The 14,422-nt window shown below is 54.1% G+C and overlaps 7 protein-coding genes across 7 annotated transcripts; 3 read left to right on the top strand and 4 right to left on the bottom strand.

The window, feature by feature from the left end:
- Positions 1 to 91: 91 nt before the first annotated feature.
- Positions 92 to 1,186, bottom strand: BO72DRAFT_480936 (uncharacterized protein; the record flags this gene model as incomplete). The annotated part of the gene is made up of 4 exons (XM_040947662.1): positions 581 to 1,186; positions 361 to 481; positions 186 to 330; positions 92 to 156 (listed from the first exon to the last, which is right to left on the bottom strand). Exons 1-4 carry the CDS (start codon positions 865 to 867, stop codon positions 92 to 94), a joined length of 618 nt encoding a protein of 205 aa, XP_040796550.1. The 5' UTR covers positions 868 to 1,186.
- A 43-nt stretch (positions 1,187 to 1,229) lies between these two features.
- BO72DRAFT_272223 (uncharacterized protein) lies at positions 1,230 to 1,912 on the bottom strand. Its single transcript, XM_040940212.1, has one exon. It carries the CDS (start codon positions 1,841 to 1,843, stop codon positions 1,268 to 1,270), a length of 576 nt encoding a protein of 191 aa, XP_040796549.1. The 5' UTR covers positions 1,844 to 1,912; the 3' UTR covers positions 1,230 to 1,267.
- A 222-nt stretch (positions 1,913 to 2,134) lies between these two features.
- On the top strand, positions 2,135 to 3,709 carry BO72DRAFT_480935 (kinase-like protein; the record flags this gene model as incomplete). Its single annotated transcript, XM_040947661.1, has 8 exons — positions 2,135 to 2,304; positions 2,358 to 2,423; positions 2,479 to 2,807; positions 2,858 to 3,102; positions 3,145 to 3,159; positions 3,230 to 3,322; positions 3,355 to 3,391; positions 3,442 to 3,709. 8 exons carry the CDS (start codon positions 2,135 to 2,137, stop codon positions 3,618 to 3,620), a joined length of 1,134 nt encoding a protein of 377 aa, XP_040796548.1. The 3' UTR covers positions 3,621 to 3,709.
- A 246-nt stretch (positions 3,710 to 3,955) lies between these two features.
- On the bottom strand, positions 3,956 to 4,887 carry BO72DRAFT_531839 (uncharacterized protein; the record flags this gene model as incomplete). The annotated part of the gene is made up of 2 exons (XM_040950402.1): positions 4,241 to 4,887; positions 3,956 to 4,202 (listed from the first exon to the last, which is right to left on the bottom strand). The coding sequence occupies exons 1-2, from the start codon at positions 4,669 to 4,671 to the stop codon at positions 3,956 to 3,958; spliced, it is 678 nt and encodes a 225-aa protein (XP_040796547.1). The 5' UTR covers positions 4,672 to 4,887.
- A 205-nt stretch (positions 4,888 to 5,092) lies between these two features.
- On the top strand, positions 5,093 to 7,288 carry BO72DRAFT_439547 (fungal specific transcription factor domain-containing protein; the record flags this gene model as incomplete). The annotated part of the gene is made up of 3 exons (XM_040943419.1): positions 5,093 to 5,294; positions 5,352 to 6,513; positions 6,591 to 7,288. Exons 1-3 carry the CDS (start codon positions 5,205 to 5,207, stop codon positions 7,286 to 7,288), a joined length of 1,950 nt encoding a protein of 649 aa, XP_040796546.1. The 5' UTR covers positions 5,093 to 5,204.
- A 182-nt stretch (positions 7,289 to 7,470) lies between these two features.
- On the bottom strand, positions 7,471 to 11,179 carry BO72DRAFT_489721 (ATP-dependent 3'-5' DNA helicase; the record flags this gene model as incomplete). The annotated part of the gene is made up of 3 exons (XM_040948107.1): positions 11,077 to 11,179; positions 7,536 to 11,024; positions 7,471 to 7,480 (listed from the first exon to the last, which is right to left on the bottom strand). The coding sequence occupies exons 1-3, from the start codon at positions 11,085 to 11,087 to the stop codon at positions 7,471 to 7,473; spliced, it is 3,510 nt and encodes a 1,169-aa protein (XP_040796545.1). The 5' UTR covers positions 11,088 to 11,179.
- Positions 11,180 to 12,261: 1,082 nt separating this feature from the next.
- rgsB (putative RGS domain protein (Rax1)) lies at positions 12,262 to 13,951 on the top strand. The gene is made up of 3 exons (XM_040940210.1): positions 12,262 to 12,824; positions 12,898 to 13,624; positions 13,680 to 13,951. Exons 1-3 carry the CDS (start codon positions 12,670 to 12,672, stop codon positions 13,914 to 13,916), a joined length of 1,119 nt encoding a protein of 372 aa, XP_040796544.1. The 5' UTR covers positions 12,262 to 12,669; the 3' UTR covers positions 13,917 to 13,951.
- Positions 13,952 to 14,422: the final 471 nt, after the last annotated feature.

Below are 14,422 nucleotides of genomic sequence, written 5' to 3'. Positions count from 1 at the left end.
CCGAATAAAGCACTGCAATATCATTGCCAAATAAATAGTCCATAACAGTGACAGCAATTCTTTCAGTGGAATTTTAATTATAGAGACACTCTTACGCTGACCCATCACAGCCCCACTGCGAATATTGCCTGACTGAATGCTTCACCCCATCGCATCCTGCTCCCGCAACACAACCCGAGACATACCACCTTGTCTAATAGCTGTCCGGAAAGAAGACATCCCATGAGCTGGCCTAAGGTCTTGACTTGGAGAGACCCTATCCTTCTTCCGATCAACCATTGCGTTCATCACCGCCTGGTTCCAGATCTGATCGGCAGCAGTGAAAGGACACTCGAAGCTCCACTCTGCTCAAATTTGCACGTCGTGTTGCTCGGGCATGGCGTCTGGCTCTGCGGATGTCCTGTGAAACACCACCTCGACAGACCCGCCGTAGGCGATGCCGCGTGCTAGACGTTCGATATGAGATTTGAATGCCGTGGAACTACCATCAGGGAAGAATGCTTATTTGTGAAGCGTCCAGCTGGAACCAAGCTGGGGATTAGTTTTAGAAGAAATATAGGACTGGGCTAGGTGAGCATACCTTGTTCCAGTTGGACTTTCACGCAGCCAGCCAGCTACTATCTCCTCAAATATGGAGCCGTCCTGATCGGTGGACTTCTCCCATGCCCGACAGCCACTTGCATTGGTCGTCACGAGTTGCCCTGATCTGATTCCTACTACCTTCGTACAGTCGATCCAGAGATCAAAATCGATAGCTTTGCATTGATCATTCGTCATGTGCGTTCCAAGGATTTGTTTGGAAGCTTTGGGCGGAGACTTTAACTGCTCCCTCAAAGAAGATATGCGGTTGTCTGATGTGAAAGCCATTTCTGCGATTGGCGATTATATAGAGCCTCGATAAACAGAGGGGTAGACATAGGCAGGACACGATGTGCGAAGTGTTTCCCTTTTTAAGTCATTAATTGAGCTGGAGCCGAGACAATCTGCGTCATAGTGCATTCTAGATGAAGTGAATCTGGCCACACCGACGACATAGTCTCTCAATCTGCCAGCGGCCATTCGACCTCACCTGGCCAGGATGCTGCTCACCGCCCGTCGCACCCATGTCGATAGCCTCACATAGCTGAATTCATGACTCATCTTCTTGAGACAGTTGGGCACTGGCCAATGGTTTCTAGAATCAGACCAATATTATACTTGGCCAGGAACCACGAGGCACAAGCTGTTCTGTCCAAAAGGTCCCGGTGATAGAAAGGCGATCATTCCTTCAATTGGAATCCATGATATCTGTAGGGTTGCTACTGCTGGCGGATATTGTAACTTTCGGCATGACGATGGACGACGCACTGAATCTCTGCTTGGATGTTTTCCGAGGCAGCTTGTTCAAGAGCAGTAACCCTGGCGCAGATCTCGTGAAAGATCTATAACGTTGACAGTGCTTCATAACGCTGCACACGAGATTATCATGAGATAGCGTCGATGTTGCTGCTTGAGAGATGCGCCGATTCAGACTGTCACGACAGCTTGAGCCAGAGACTGCTACGGCTGGCTGCAAAGAATGATCATGACCAGTGTTGAAGCGGCTGTTGCTGCCACTCTTGCTGCTACTGCTGCTGCTACTGCTACACCAGTGCGCTGACTTCGAGACGGAGGATGACCCTGATCGCCGGACACTGTTTGGGTGGGCTTTCGAGAATAATGGCGAGGAAATAGTGGAGATATATCGTTTGTAAAGCAACCCACCTACTCCTAGTAGCAGCTGTGAATGCCCTGTTGTGGTTAATATTTTAGCTTGCCTCTGGGGATAGCCGCCCCCATACGCCGTCAGGGGTATTGTTATCATCGCCCTTTATTGACCCCCCCCAGATACCGTCATAAGAAACACCTACCCTCCGAGGACTCCCCAACTTCCTTCCATGCCTCTTGGCGGAATGGGAGAGCAGGAATTTGCCTGGACTAAATTATGTAGATAATATATGGGGTGGACTGGTAACAGAAGGTGTTCCCGACTGGGCCGCAGATCATGTGACTGTGCCTACGATGACCATCATTCAGCTAGACTCCCTACATCTTCACGCCCACCTTTCAGCATCAAGAGGCGTTCCTTCTGCTCGCCTGGCGGATCTTCCTCACCATGCTTCTTACTGGGGCTTCAATATCTCGCCTGTCACCCCGAATCTCTAGGCACTTTTTCCCTCGGCGCCCCGTGTTTCAACGCCCTGCATCACCAGTACGCGCTTGCTCACAATTATGCTATCCACTTCTCGACGCAACCAAGAAGCTCGAGGAAGAGACACTGCCATGGTACTCCGGATGAGTTCTATTCGGTGAAAATCGGCGAGGTATTCCCAATCAAGGTATCAGGTGATTGGTAAATTGGGCTACGGTGGATATTCAACCGTGTGGCTGTGCAGAGACCTACAGTCAGCTTACCTCTCAACCAAGTAGCGATGTAAAAGCCAAATCACCAGTCCCTAGGATGCATGATTATATCACCCTGAAGGTCTTCGAGCGCAATTCGGCAGAAGGCCAAAGAGAGGTAGAGACCTATCGTCACTTGAACACACTCGGCACAACAGATCATGCTGGTGCTAAGCTTTTCCGCAAAGCGCTGGATAGCTTCCAGATTACTTCTGAAGAGGGCAATTTTGGATGTCTTGTTCATCCCACCTTGGGGATAAGTCTCTATGACTTCCGCGCTCAGCTCAGAGCCAAGGTACTCCCCGAAAGTATAGTCAAGTTGACCCTAATACATCTCCTGCTTGCCCTTGATTACCTTCACACAGACGCTGGAATCGTCCATACAGGTATGAGTCCTCTCTATCCTACTCCCGAAAGTCTAACCGAGCTGTCTCAGATATTCAAGAAAAGAACATCATGATGGCCATCGGAGACCCTTCGATCTTAGCCGATTTCGAAGAAGAGGAGAAGTCTGGTCCTAGCCCGCGGAAGTCCGTCGGCGATCGAGTCATCTATGCTTCTCGAAAACTCAGGAGGACTACGCAACATGGTCGTTCTACGCTGTGTGATTTTGGTCAGGCTCGCCGTGGGTCAGATACCTACCATGGTGATATCCAGCCATATATTTACAGAGCTCCCGAGGTGATACTGCGAATGCCTTGGAACGGGAAGGTTGGTATTTAGAATGCCGGATGGCTGGTACGTGTTCAATTCTTCGGACCTCTTAAAATGAGTAGTGGGCAATCTCCATTGCTAATAACCTGTATAGACGTGGGATCTCTTCGAACAAGGACATTTGTTCCACGGGCGTGATTCGGACAAGAAAAGCTCTGATGCCCATCACATCGCTGAAATAATTGCTGTTATGGGGCCACCACCAAAAAAATGACGCAGAATAGTGTCTATGCGACCGAGTTCTTCGATGACGAAGGTATATATGAATCTTAGCCTTCCCACAGTGTTTTGCTGATAATCAAGTAGGGAACTGGAAGGGAGCAATCGAAATCCCTTCTAGATCGTTAGAAACGCTCGAAGGAAATCTGGAGGGTGAACCACGGCTACTTTTCCTCCGGTTCTTGCGCAAGATGCTCCAATGGAAGCCCGAGGAGAGGTTTTCGGCAAGAGAGCTCTTGGAAGACCCTTGGTTAAGGTCACCTTAATGACCAGATTTGCTTGGAGGGTGAAGTAGAAACGACACCGTAATCTGAGTCTCGGTTGTGCTAGGCATAGGGCACATGGGATGATCTCGAGTCTTACACTGTCAAGTGAATTATTTCCACTCTACAAGCGTGAAATATGATGGTCCAATAATGCATAATGATCGAGGTCACCAAACCAGCTGGTGATTTGCCTGTCTTGCCTGTACTGAGAGCCTGAATTTTCACTAAGCCTTTCAACTTCAAGGTAAGATTAGGTAAGGGCTGGCTGAAGTTGAGTACCTCAGAGAGGTGGCTATTTGTAAGACTTGCTTGGCGCGAGTTCCTCACGGAGCCATCTACAAGAGCGCGAACCCTATTACTCCCAAAGCAGCCAGTAAGCACGATCCACCAATTACCGCCGACCGCTGCGGCGCGCCATTCGCCCCCTTGGAACAATCATCGGGCGCATTCAGACCGTCGCAGAGCCGCTGGTGCTGGACGGCTGCCATACCCGCCGCGGTGTCCTTGTCGATGGCGATGCGACAGGGGTCCGGTGTGGCCGTCGAGTTGGCCGTCACGACGCAAGAGTCGCGGCCAGCGGAGCTGACGTCCGGAGGCAAATGCAGGGCCGTGTCGGTCACATTGATCGTGCCGAGGTAATGAAGGATTGCGCCCAAGAGTAGTAGTGCTGGAGGACGCCCTCGTGGCCCTCGTCCTTGGCTGTCGCCTCCTCATCGCAGCTTTCCCAGCGGAGCCACCAGTCCACCGACCAGTAGCCCGTGTTGTTGAGCGTCGGGAGATAGTGACATGCAACGTTCGGGTCTGCACTGCTGGAGAGATTGGCCCAGCGCAGATCGTGGGTTAAAGGAGTGATGGAGTTATTGGCGTCATTGCCGTGGCGGAGGCTGTAGGAGATGCGTAGGTTGAGAAGTTCGGCGTCCTGCGGGCTCTGGACTGCAAAGACAATGGGGAGCCAGTCAGCCGGCGAATACGTTTCGTTCCGAGGGAAGATCAGGCCTACTTCGACCGCGTGGGCGATGGCGACGAGAACTCCGAGTAATCCGAGTCTCATCGCTGGAGGGAAATGTATGACAAGATTTAAATCCCACACAGGGGCTTTCTAACTGTGAGAAGGAGGATAGCCGAGCAACGCAATGAGCATGACTTTCTACAAAAGACGCGTTAACGCAGAAGAGATAATATAGAATAGGGGCACATCCCTGGCGCCGAGACACTGTAGCGTAGAAATCGTAGGTCAACTTAGGGCTGACTCTTGGTTCATGATCCCCTTCCTCCCGCAGTCGCTCCAGTCTCCAAGAACCAACTCCAACCACGAGATGTCAAGATAGCTTGCCAAGTATGCATGCCAAGACCACGTAATCAAAAATTGGAGCGGAGAAACTGGTCTCGCTTGGACGGCCAAGGCTGAAATTAGGGAGATCTCCAAGCCTCGGTCAGATGCGAGCCCACGCCCGGAACCCAATTTCCACTTCCGGAAACTCGCCTCCGCGCCTGTCAGTCAAACCGGGCTCCCGCTCATCTCCGACAGCCCAACAACATCCCTTCACCGCAGCCCCAACATCTCAACTTCAGAAGGTCTTCATCATGCAGCTGAAGTTCTTGATCGGACATGATGGCCGAAACATCTCACGCGAGCATCTACGGCACGCTTGTGCCTCCTGCCGTCAGAAGAAGGTGCTTTGCCTGTACTCTCATTGCTTGGTGGACAATCAGCACTGATGACGGGAATAGAAGCGATGTTTTCACCATCAATCCCGACGCATTGTACGATCTGCACAGGTGTTATCTGACCTAGAGCGAGAGGTGCAAGAGAGCCCTCATGTCTCGTCGTCACAGCACAGAACCGAACAACGACAGCCCTCACATATGTCCCCCTCCGTCCCATCAACGCCAGGATCGATGACCAGCAGAGGGAACACAGACCCCGATCAATTCGCATGCGACACTAACCCTGTTGTCACTCTGTTGGATGACCCCAGATCAAGACACCTGGAGGGTCAATCTCAGATGGGGGACGTGGGAGCGTCATTACATAACGAATGCTTCTCCCCTCCGATATCAGAGTCACAGCCTCACGGACACACAGCGAATGAATTCATAACAAGAACTGTCCCCGTGCTACCCCCAAAACCACAGCAAGAAGCCTTGATCGACATCTACTTCCACCGCCTGCACCCCTTCCTCCCCCTCCTCGACGAAGAAGAAACCCGCTCCCAGTTCGCGACCAACACCCTCCCCGCCGCCCTCCTCCAATCCATCTGCCTAACCGCCTCCAAAGACCCCCGCGCCGCGCCTTTCCTCTCCCTCAACCCCACCCCAACCCTCCTAACCCTCGAAACCTTCGCCCGACTCCTCCACGCCGACATCACAAGGAACATGCCCAAGCAGCACGAGCGCAGGATCCTAACCATCCAGATCCTCGCCCTTCTGTCGTTGCACGCCTGGGGCCCCCACGGATGCGACGAGGCCTCCCTGGCATTATCCCAGGCCGTCCACCACGCCCACACGCTGGGCCTGCACCTCGCCCCGCGGGTGGGACGAAAAGCTACCGCGACGACACCACCCAGAACTGGAACGCTATTCTGGTGCCTCTGGAGTCTAGACCGATGGAACGCCGCCGTCAACGGCCGCCCGCTGCTGATCCACGACTACGACATGGACCAGGAGGTGCGCGACGTGCTGTCTCTCCCCATCCCCATATTCGCACCAGCGTTCCGCATCTGGTTGCGCATCGCCGAGCACCTCGGCCGGGTGATCCGATCGTACCGGCCTGTCCGGACACGGACTACCAGTTGCAGTTGCAGTGACAGCTGCGAACAGGGCCCGGAGCTCTGCACCTTCGAGGAACTCGTCTCGCAGTCCGATGGCTGGGCCACCGACCCCGAACTCCTTGGTAATTAGCATCGAGTCCAACCCAACTCCACCGAACCCTCAACCCCCCCAATTCACCCATTCCTAACCCTTGAACAGAACAACTGGAACTCTACCACCACGCCGTGATCCTCCTCTCCACACACTCCCAAGGCCTACAAGGCCGCTCCCGCTCCCGTTCCACGCAGATCCAGCAGAGCCAGGCCCTGCACAGCGTGGCGGCCCTCGTCCGTCGACACCGACCCCGACCCCGACATTCCCAAACCCCGCCCATCGCGCTATCCGCGTACACGATCGCGCTCGCCTTCTCCGTGACGTACAGCCACCTCAAGGAAGCGAGATTACCCAGCGCGCGGGCTCTGGCGCTCGAGCAGCTCGATCTGTTTCATGGGGCACTGCAGGCAGCAGCGAAGACGTGGTGGCTTGCCGCTGTTATGGCGCATTTGGGGAGGAATGCGCTGGAGCGGCTGGAGCGGGTTGCCCCCGTGGATGGTGGTGGTGGTGGTGGTGGTGGTGGGGGCGCACTCGACCCTGGAAATCAAGCCCCGGAGTATCACCATGATCTCGATCATGCGGGTAATGCTGATGGGGATACGCTACTACCCAGCGGTTCTACGGGTCATTTTCAAAGTGAGAGTCTCGAGGTTCAGACACCTGAGATTTCTGCGCTTCTGGAGGGCTGTTCCGCCCTGTCGGAGACGGAGTATGGGGCGTACTTTGATAGCTTTCTGCAGAATTTCCCGGACCCGGGGTTTGCGTTGCCGGGGCTCTTTCTGGGGGAGTCGGTTGTTGGCTGATAGCCCTTCTTCGGGGGGTTGGGGGATTTCCGAAGTGGGAAAGTAGTTATTAATATCAGGATACTTGGTTGACGGTGGTGAGCAACAGTGTAGACATGTGGCAATTCTATTTCAAGATTTTATGAACAAAGGCGAGTCTTGGATGGTACCCTTGTTGTTGAGGCTGTTCCTGGTTGAGCATCTCAGGGACAGCTGTAGATGTTACATATACACACTTGAGGCCAGGCAGAGTTCCAGACAGACCTACCGCTGAGATCGAAGCGGCACCTCCGTCGCAGGCACGACCGTCTCGAACCCGCCGCGCAGCTCCTCCCCACCCACCCCACAGATCCCACTCAGATCGACCTCCTCCCCCCACGGCAGAGCATCCACGTCCACCTCCCACCCCAGCAGACACCGCAGCACCACCCCAGCCCCGGCCTTACTCATCACCTCATTCATCTCCTTGCACCGCTCGTCACAGACGCACTCCAAGCAGCCCTGCGGCGTGAGGCACTGGCAGGCCTCGATGCGCTTCACCGCCCGGCGCAGCAGCACGTCCACGAACTCGAACGCCTTGCTCGCGATGCCGGATCCGCACGGCCCGCCCTTCGCATCATAGAAGGTCAACCGCGCGGGGCGCTGCCGTGCGGGGGGCTGGAGGATCTTTTTGACTTTGGACTCGAGCTGCTTCCTCGTCTGGCCCTCGTGCGGTTGGCCTTCCTCCGCGGCTAAGCGCAGGCCGCGGCCGACTTCCTTCTTCGCGACTTTGCACTCGGTGCGGACGTCCCCAGGGGAAGAGATCACGAAGGTCGGGAGCAGCGAGAGGATGGCGTGTTCGGCGGCGTGGATGGCCGCCGCGATGTTGAGGTTGTGCGAACGGAGGATCTCCAGCGCCCGCTTGGGGATGTCCAGCCACATCCCCTTGGTGTAGATGTCGATCGGGGGGTTGTCGACTGTGACGGCGTCCAGGATGCGACCGCGTTTGTCAATCTTGAAAAACCCGTAGACAACGGCGTGGATGCGGATTGAGCCAAAGAACGCGCGGCTTGGCGGGTCGGGTGACTCGGATGGAGCTTCAGTTTTGGCCGCGGCCGCGGCCGAGGCCGAAGCGGCGATGGAGAACGGATTCTGGTTGATGAACCGGATGGAGTCGGTTTCGATGGGATCGATGTCGGTGTAATCGCGTTGCATGGTGTTCCAGTCCACATGGACCCGGATGACGCGCGCGAAATGGCGATCGGGGTGGAATTCTTGGACGAGGTAGGTTTGACCCTGATGGAGAAAGATGCCTCCTTCGTAGATGGTGAAGAAGGCACGCGAAGCTTCCACCTCCTCGAGAACAACGTTGCGCGAATTGGTGGTGTCGATGACGGCGAAGTGCTGGTCCTCAGTGTCCCGGATGGAAACACAGCGGGACGGCTGAGGCCGGAAGCGCTCGTGACAGTGGTAGTAGCCAAGAGCATCGCGGGTGAGGCGAGTCGCGGCGAATTCGGCAAGCTGTGGTCCAAAGTAGGTGCTGTCCTCATCGGGGCGGATGGGCATCTCGAAGGCAGCACACTGAATGTGGCCTTCAAGGACCAATTCGTTGGCTAGGTCGACTTGGAGTTCGCAATTGGGCTTGGTGAACAATTCCTCGGGATTGCGCATATAGTGCTGGTCGGTGGGATAGCGATCGCCGACAAGAACCGAGAGCGAATCCTTGTTACGTCGACCTGCGCGCCCGCTCTGCTGGCGAAGATTCGAGATCGAGTAGGGGAACCCCAGAGTGATGACGGCGTCAAGGGACCCAATGTCAACTCCCAGCTCGAGAGCATTAGTGGCCACAATGCCCATCAATTGGCCCTCAAACATGTCTTTTTCAATGACACGTCGGTCTTGCGGGCTGTAGCCACCGCGGTAGCCCATCACGAGCTTCGCAACCTCAGCGCGACCCAGATTTTGGCATTCCGTCCGCACAGCTTGCAAGAGAACTTCACACATCTTTCGGATTCGACAGAACGCGATAACCCGCGCGCCACGTAAAATGAGCTGGCAGAACAGACGTGCCGTTTCGGCAACACTGTCCCCGCGGCCGGATGTTGGGTCGTTAGGATCTTTAAACGGCGTATTCCAGCACATAAATTCCTTGCGTCCCGATGGAGAGCCATCGAAGTCGATCAATTTCACATCTTCAACTCCAAAAATGGCCTTCATGTGCGCTTCCGGATTGGCTACTGTGGCCGAGCAGGAGATAAATCGCACCTGACGGTTACCTACAGCGGCGCAAATGCGGCGTAGGCGACGCATGATGAATGCGACATGGGATCCAAACAGTCCATTATACACGTGCAGCTCGTCGACTACAACGAACTTGAGGTTTTTCAGAAACGTACGCCAGGAGCTTTCTTGAGGCAGAATGGTGATGTGTAGCATGTCGGGATTGGTGAAGATAATACGCGCCTCATCTCGAATGTGGTTCCGTGCGGCCATGGGCGTGTCTCCGTCGTATGTCTCAACGATGGTGTCTTGGAGACCATCCAAAAACTGAAGCAGCTCCTGCATACTGCGCCTTTGGTCTTGTGCCAATGCCTTGGTGGGAAATATGTACATCCCGCGGCTAGCAGGATCTTTCTCCAGCTCATGCAACATGGGCACCTGGTAGATCAAGGATTTTCCCGAGCTAGTGGAAGTAGACACAATAACATTGTGACCATCGTATAAGTGATTGATGGCCTCTGCCTGGTGGGAATATAACTGAGTAATGCCTTTGGTATTGTACAATGCATTGACCAGATTCTGAGAGAGCTGGAAGTTGAGTTCGGCATGTATGGGAGCCTGTGCTTCAAACACTCGATGTCCCTCGGGAACAATCTGTGCCGTATACCAATCCATCTGCCGGATCTCTTCCACGATTTCCGACATGGATTTCCGGACCTTGGGGATCTGAGGTGGCGCTTTGACGGACGCCAAGGCCAACAACTCGTCGTCGTCCGGAGGGATGGGAATCCATGCATCTTTTTCCGATTCTAGTCGCATGACAGGGTCGAGTTTCTCGTCTTCGCAACGGACAAGAAACTCATCGATCGCGTCGGTGAACTTCTTATTGCGTTTCTCGATGAGGGCTAACATCTGCTTCTGACTGTATACGGGCATTTTGAGGTCCTCGTCCTTCATTTTGCGTCTCGGCTTTGTCGGCTCTCCGGTTTTCGGGTCTCTCACTTCCCGCTTGAGATCCTGGTCAACCAGCTCGAACAACAGGGTTCTGGTCGGAACGCCGTCTGTCTCAGGAAGCATGTCCCTGCCATAACCCAATTGTTTTATCTCTCGCTCCCCCGTAGTCATAAGCTCGAGTTTGGCATCGTCGACATATTCAAAGCGAACTGCTCGCGGCACAAGCACCCTAACACGAGCAATGTCCTCCACTGTCAACTCTTGGCCTTGCAACTGCGCTTGGACGGCTTGTTTGATGTTGCTGAACGTGGTCGCAAAGTGCTTTCGCGTGCAGCAGAAGGTGTAGACGAGGTTCAGGGCGCGGTGGGTGCGCGATAGCTGCTTGAAGGCGTCGGGCCACGGGGTGGATGGAGTTCGCTTCGGAGGTGCAGCGGCTCTTTTTCGCTTTTTACCCGGCTGTGTTGATGCAGGTTCAGCAGATTCTGAATTGGGAGTTGAACGATCACCTTTGCGACCCCTCTTGCCCGATTGCTGCGCTGGCGGTAGAGTCGTGGTGGCGGCTTGGGTAGCCTCGGCTGGTTTAAGCTCCTCATGGGATGTTTTCCTGTCCGTTTCGGTGGAGGGACAATCCACTGGAGCTCTGGGACGGGCCATACCCGTCACTCATGGTGGAAACAGAAAGGCCAGTGCTGCGAGCGGATATTGGCTGTTGGCACCTGCAGCAAGCAGTGCATCAGACGGGCTGAGGATTAATTTAAGATGGAGTTTACTTATTTGTTGTTGGTCTAGCGTGGAAATTCGAAATCTCGGTGTGGTCTGGGCCCGGACCGGATTTACCTTACTCCTTGAGCACTTTCGGGGATGACCAATCCGCTGGCTCAGCTGTGGTGGTTTCAGGAACTCATGCATGTCTCAAAAACAGCACGTTTCTCGATGGTCAGGTCAGGACTTCGAATACTACACATAGTACGGTGCTCTCTCGGACGTGCGTGGCTGGGAGTCTATCTCATAAGCACTGCAAAAGTAGTTACTCCGGACCGGTTAGGCTGACATGGATGAGTTTGTACTGCACGGAGACAGTACCTCCTAACTTGCCATACACCTTGCGTGCTGCATTGGGACTGACGTAGGCAGATGGACATGTCGCCTGCCAACGGCAGATGCTCTTTTTGGAAAGGTTATTGGGTTTTATTGTGACGATCAGGAACCAGCCACGGCAAGGCGAACCGATGGGGACTTTTTTTTCGATAGTGGATCCTCCCGATTCCTTTTTTTAGGCAGGCGTCGAGTAACACCTCACTACGTAGCACTGTAACACCAACCGAAACCAACCGAATCTGTTGATTCGATTCTACTCTTCAGCATGCGATTACCGTGCCAACTGTTTTGTTTTGTTTTGTTCTGTTTTCAATATGAGATGAGGCTCCAGTAGCCAATGTGCGCTGGTTCGCATCGCAGTCCCAGGAATTGAAATAACGTTTATCGACCTCGTTTATTCGATAAACAACGAGTGGGGCCAGTCATTTCGGATCAACATTGTTACCGGCGGGATCAAAACCTGCGGCGTCAGGCACCCATTCACTAGTGGTACTGTAATCTGAGGGCTCTTTTTGTGGCTGCGCGGGCGGGAGCTGCAGTGCTGCAGTGCTGCAGTGCTGTGGGCTGGCCATCCACCACCACCTTCAGAATCAGTCAGTCACTTAGTCTAAGCTGGCTGGTCGCTTCTCCTTCTCACTCATCCCCCCTCCTTCAATCTTCTTCTTACCTGCCACCCCCATCTCTCCTCCTTCCTGTCTGTGTTGTCACTGCACGCCTGCTGCATGGCTTTCATCGTATTTCCGTGATCTTCACCTACCTGGAGTCGAGTCGGCTGGGTGTTTTGTTTACTGCCTCGGGTCCCTCTGCAGGGACTCCTGGCTTGCACTGGCCCTCCGAGCCCGCCCGCGTGTTATTGCAAGTTTCATGCCCAAGCACTAATTAAACCCCAACGTGTGCCCCGTCCCTCTTTAATCGTCATCTACTGCCTTCGTTCGCTATTGCTCGCGCTCGCCGTAAACCGATCTCTTGTGTACAACTTCAATTCGATTGATTCGATCGTGCCGTTGACTCCTATTCCCCTCCAAACTCAATTCGCTCTGGACCTTCGTTCCCCTTTTCGGCCCCTCGGCCTGGTGCGACACCGAAAACACACAAAATATCGCAGCGCAACAAAAACGCAGTCATAGCATTGGCTTACCACTCTTTCAGCCATGGCATCTCCTTCGCTCTCGGAGCTGGAGCAGCGCAATCGCCTGCCCACTCTATTTGAAGTTCTCAGTCGGCGAACGCTCGCTCCCGTCGATCTTTTTTCCTTCTACATTTATATGCGCGACCAGCAGCGATCAGTGGATTATCTAGACTTCTGGTATGTCACAACAGTCCTCAGCATAATGGGTGACTTGCGCGAAGGACGGTCGCTAATTGAGTGCTTGCGCCAGGCTGGATGTCTCACAGCATATGTCCCTCTGCCGTCACTATGTTCGTGAGCTGCGCCGATCCGTTCTTGTCGCGACGCCTGATCTGGAAAAGGCCGACAGCAATGGCTCTTCCGCCGCCTTGGACAACATCGAGCATCTCAATGATATCCCTCTAGTCGAAGCGGGACCATCGGGTTCGCGCCATGCCCTCTACGAATTAGAAGACCGCGACGCAAACCAACGACTGTCGGCGTTCCTCCGCTCGGACGGCCATACATCAGGGCACTCTTTGCAGAGCAGCTTAGGATCACAGAACGCTGCCCGCACAGTGTCGAACGAGCAGCCCCCGCAAGATGGCTCCGGGACTCGAAACGACTCGCCGTCGCCCGGGCACACGGTGGCACGTGCGGATATCCGCGCAAGTGCAGAGAAGATTCTGTACACATACTTGCTTCCCGGGGCTGAGAGAGAAATCGTTCTACCGGAGGAGATGGTGACGACGATTATCGATCATGTCGAGGACCGCGGCCGGGATGACCCCGAAGTGTTCGATCCGGCGAAGGACTATGTCTTCCAGGCGATGGAACGCGATGCATTCCCCGGGTTCCTGCAGGCCAAGGCGCTGGGGAACCTTGTGCCTTTGTCCATCATCGCCCGTCTGGCATTTGCGCTGATCAGCTTTGGTGGAGGCTTCTGGGGTGCCTTTTACGTGGTTCTTCGCGACAAGCCCCGACATATACGGTGCTGGGTAAGTCAATGTCTGCCGCTCCGGGTCTTGATACCTTTGCTGACTTGCGTCACAGCTGATACTGCCTTTTGCCGTGGCGTCTTACTTCCTCGTTTCGTACCAGTACAAACTCGACCCCGTCATGGCGTTCTTGGGCTACAGCGAATACACATTTATGACCTGGTCCCCGATCCGCGAACCATACGTGCGGAAGCTCCTGAACAAGCGCGCCACGGCAACGGCCTTGATCGCCTTTTTTGTGGCCACCGCGCTGAGCATTCTCTTCATCTTCGTCCCCGGCACCATGCTCTAGATGACGCAACCTCTTCTGTGTGTGCCAGACCTGCCTTTTGACCTCGACGTTATGCAGCGCCATCTCCTGTTCATATATCCTGTTCCGTGTTACCCCTTTGTCCCTTCGATTCTAGTAATTTTCCTCTTAGCAGATACCATACCTTGATCCTGACTGATAGTCTAATCTCAATCAATAATCTGGATATACTTGAATCATGACCTTTCCGTAGACCACCGGCAATGATTTGATGAGCGACCATCTAATACTCGCAGTGTAAATGTTTGTCGTGCAGCCGCTGAAGCGCCGGACTTGACTTATACTTGTCGATTCGGTTTACCGATCGATAGACATCCGTGGACCTATTTGCCACAATCCACAGATGACATCATGACTTCATAAACCAAGCAGCAGGTTAAACGTTCCGTATAAGAATGTCTCCTCTTCTCGCACAGTTTAATGAGACAGCAAATAGTTCATACTGTCACAATTAATACATCGAACATGACATCACTTCCCAAGAAAAA

The sequence above is a fragment of the Aspergillus fijiensis genome (assembly GCF_003184825.1).
Source record: "Aspergillus fijiensis CBS 313.89 unplaced genomic scaffold BO72scaffold_74, whole genome shotgun sequence".
Taxonomy (NCBI): Eukaryota; Fungi; Ascomycota; class Eurotiomycetes; order Eurotiales; family Aspergillaceae; genus Aspergillus; species Aspergillus fijiensis.
This window is presented reverse-complemented; position numbering and strand designations above follow the sequence as displayed.

Coding starts and splice junctions, on each gene's coding strand:
- BO72DRAFT_272223 (XM_040940212.1), bottom strand. CDS start 1,843: ATGATAACAATACCCCTGACGGCGTATGGGGGCGGCTATCCCCAGAGG.
- rgsB (XM_040940210.1), top strand. CDS start 12,670: ATGGCATCTCCTTCGCTCTCGGAGCTGGAGCAGCGCAATCGCCTGCCC. Junction 12,825..12,897: donor GTGGATTATCTAGACTTCTG/GTATGTCACAAC, acceptor TGCTTGCGCCAG/GCTGGATGTCTCACAGCATA. Junction 13,625..13,679: donor CCCGACATATACGGTGCTGG/GTAAGTCAATGT, acceptor CTTGCGTCACAG/CTGATACTGCCTTTTGCCGT.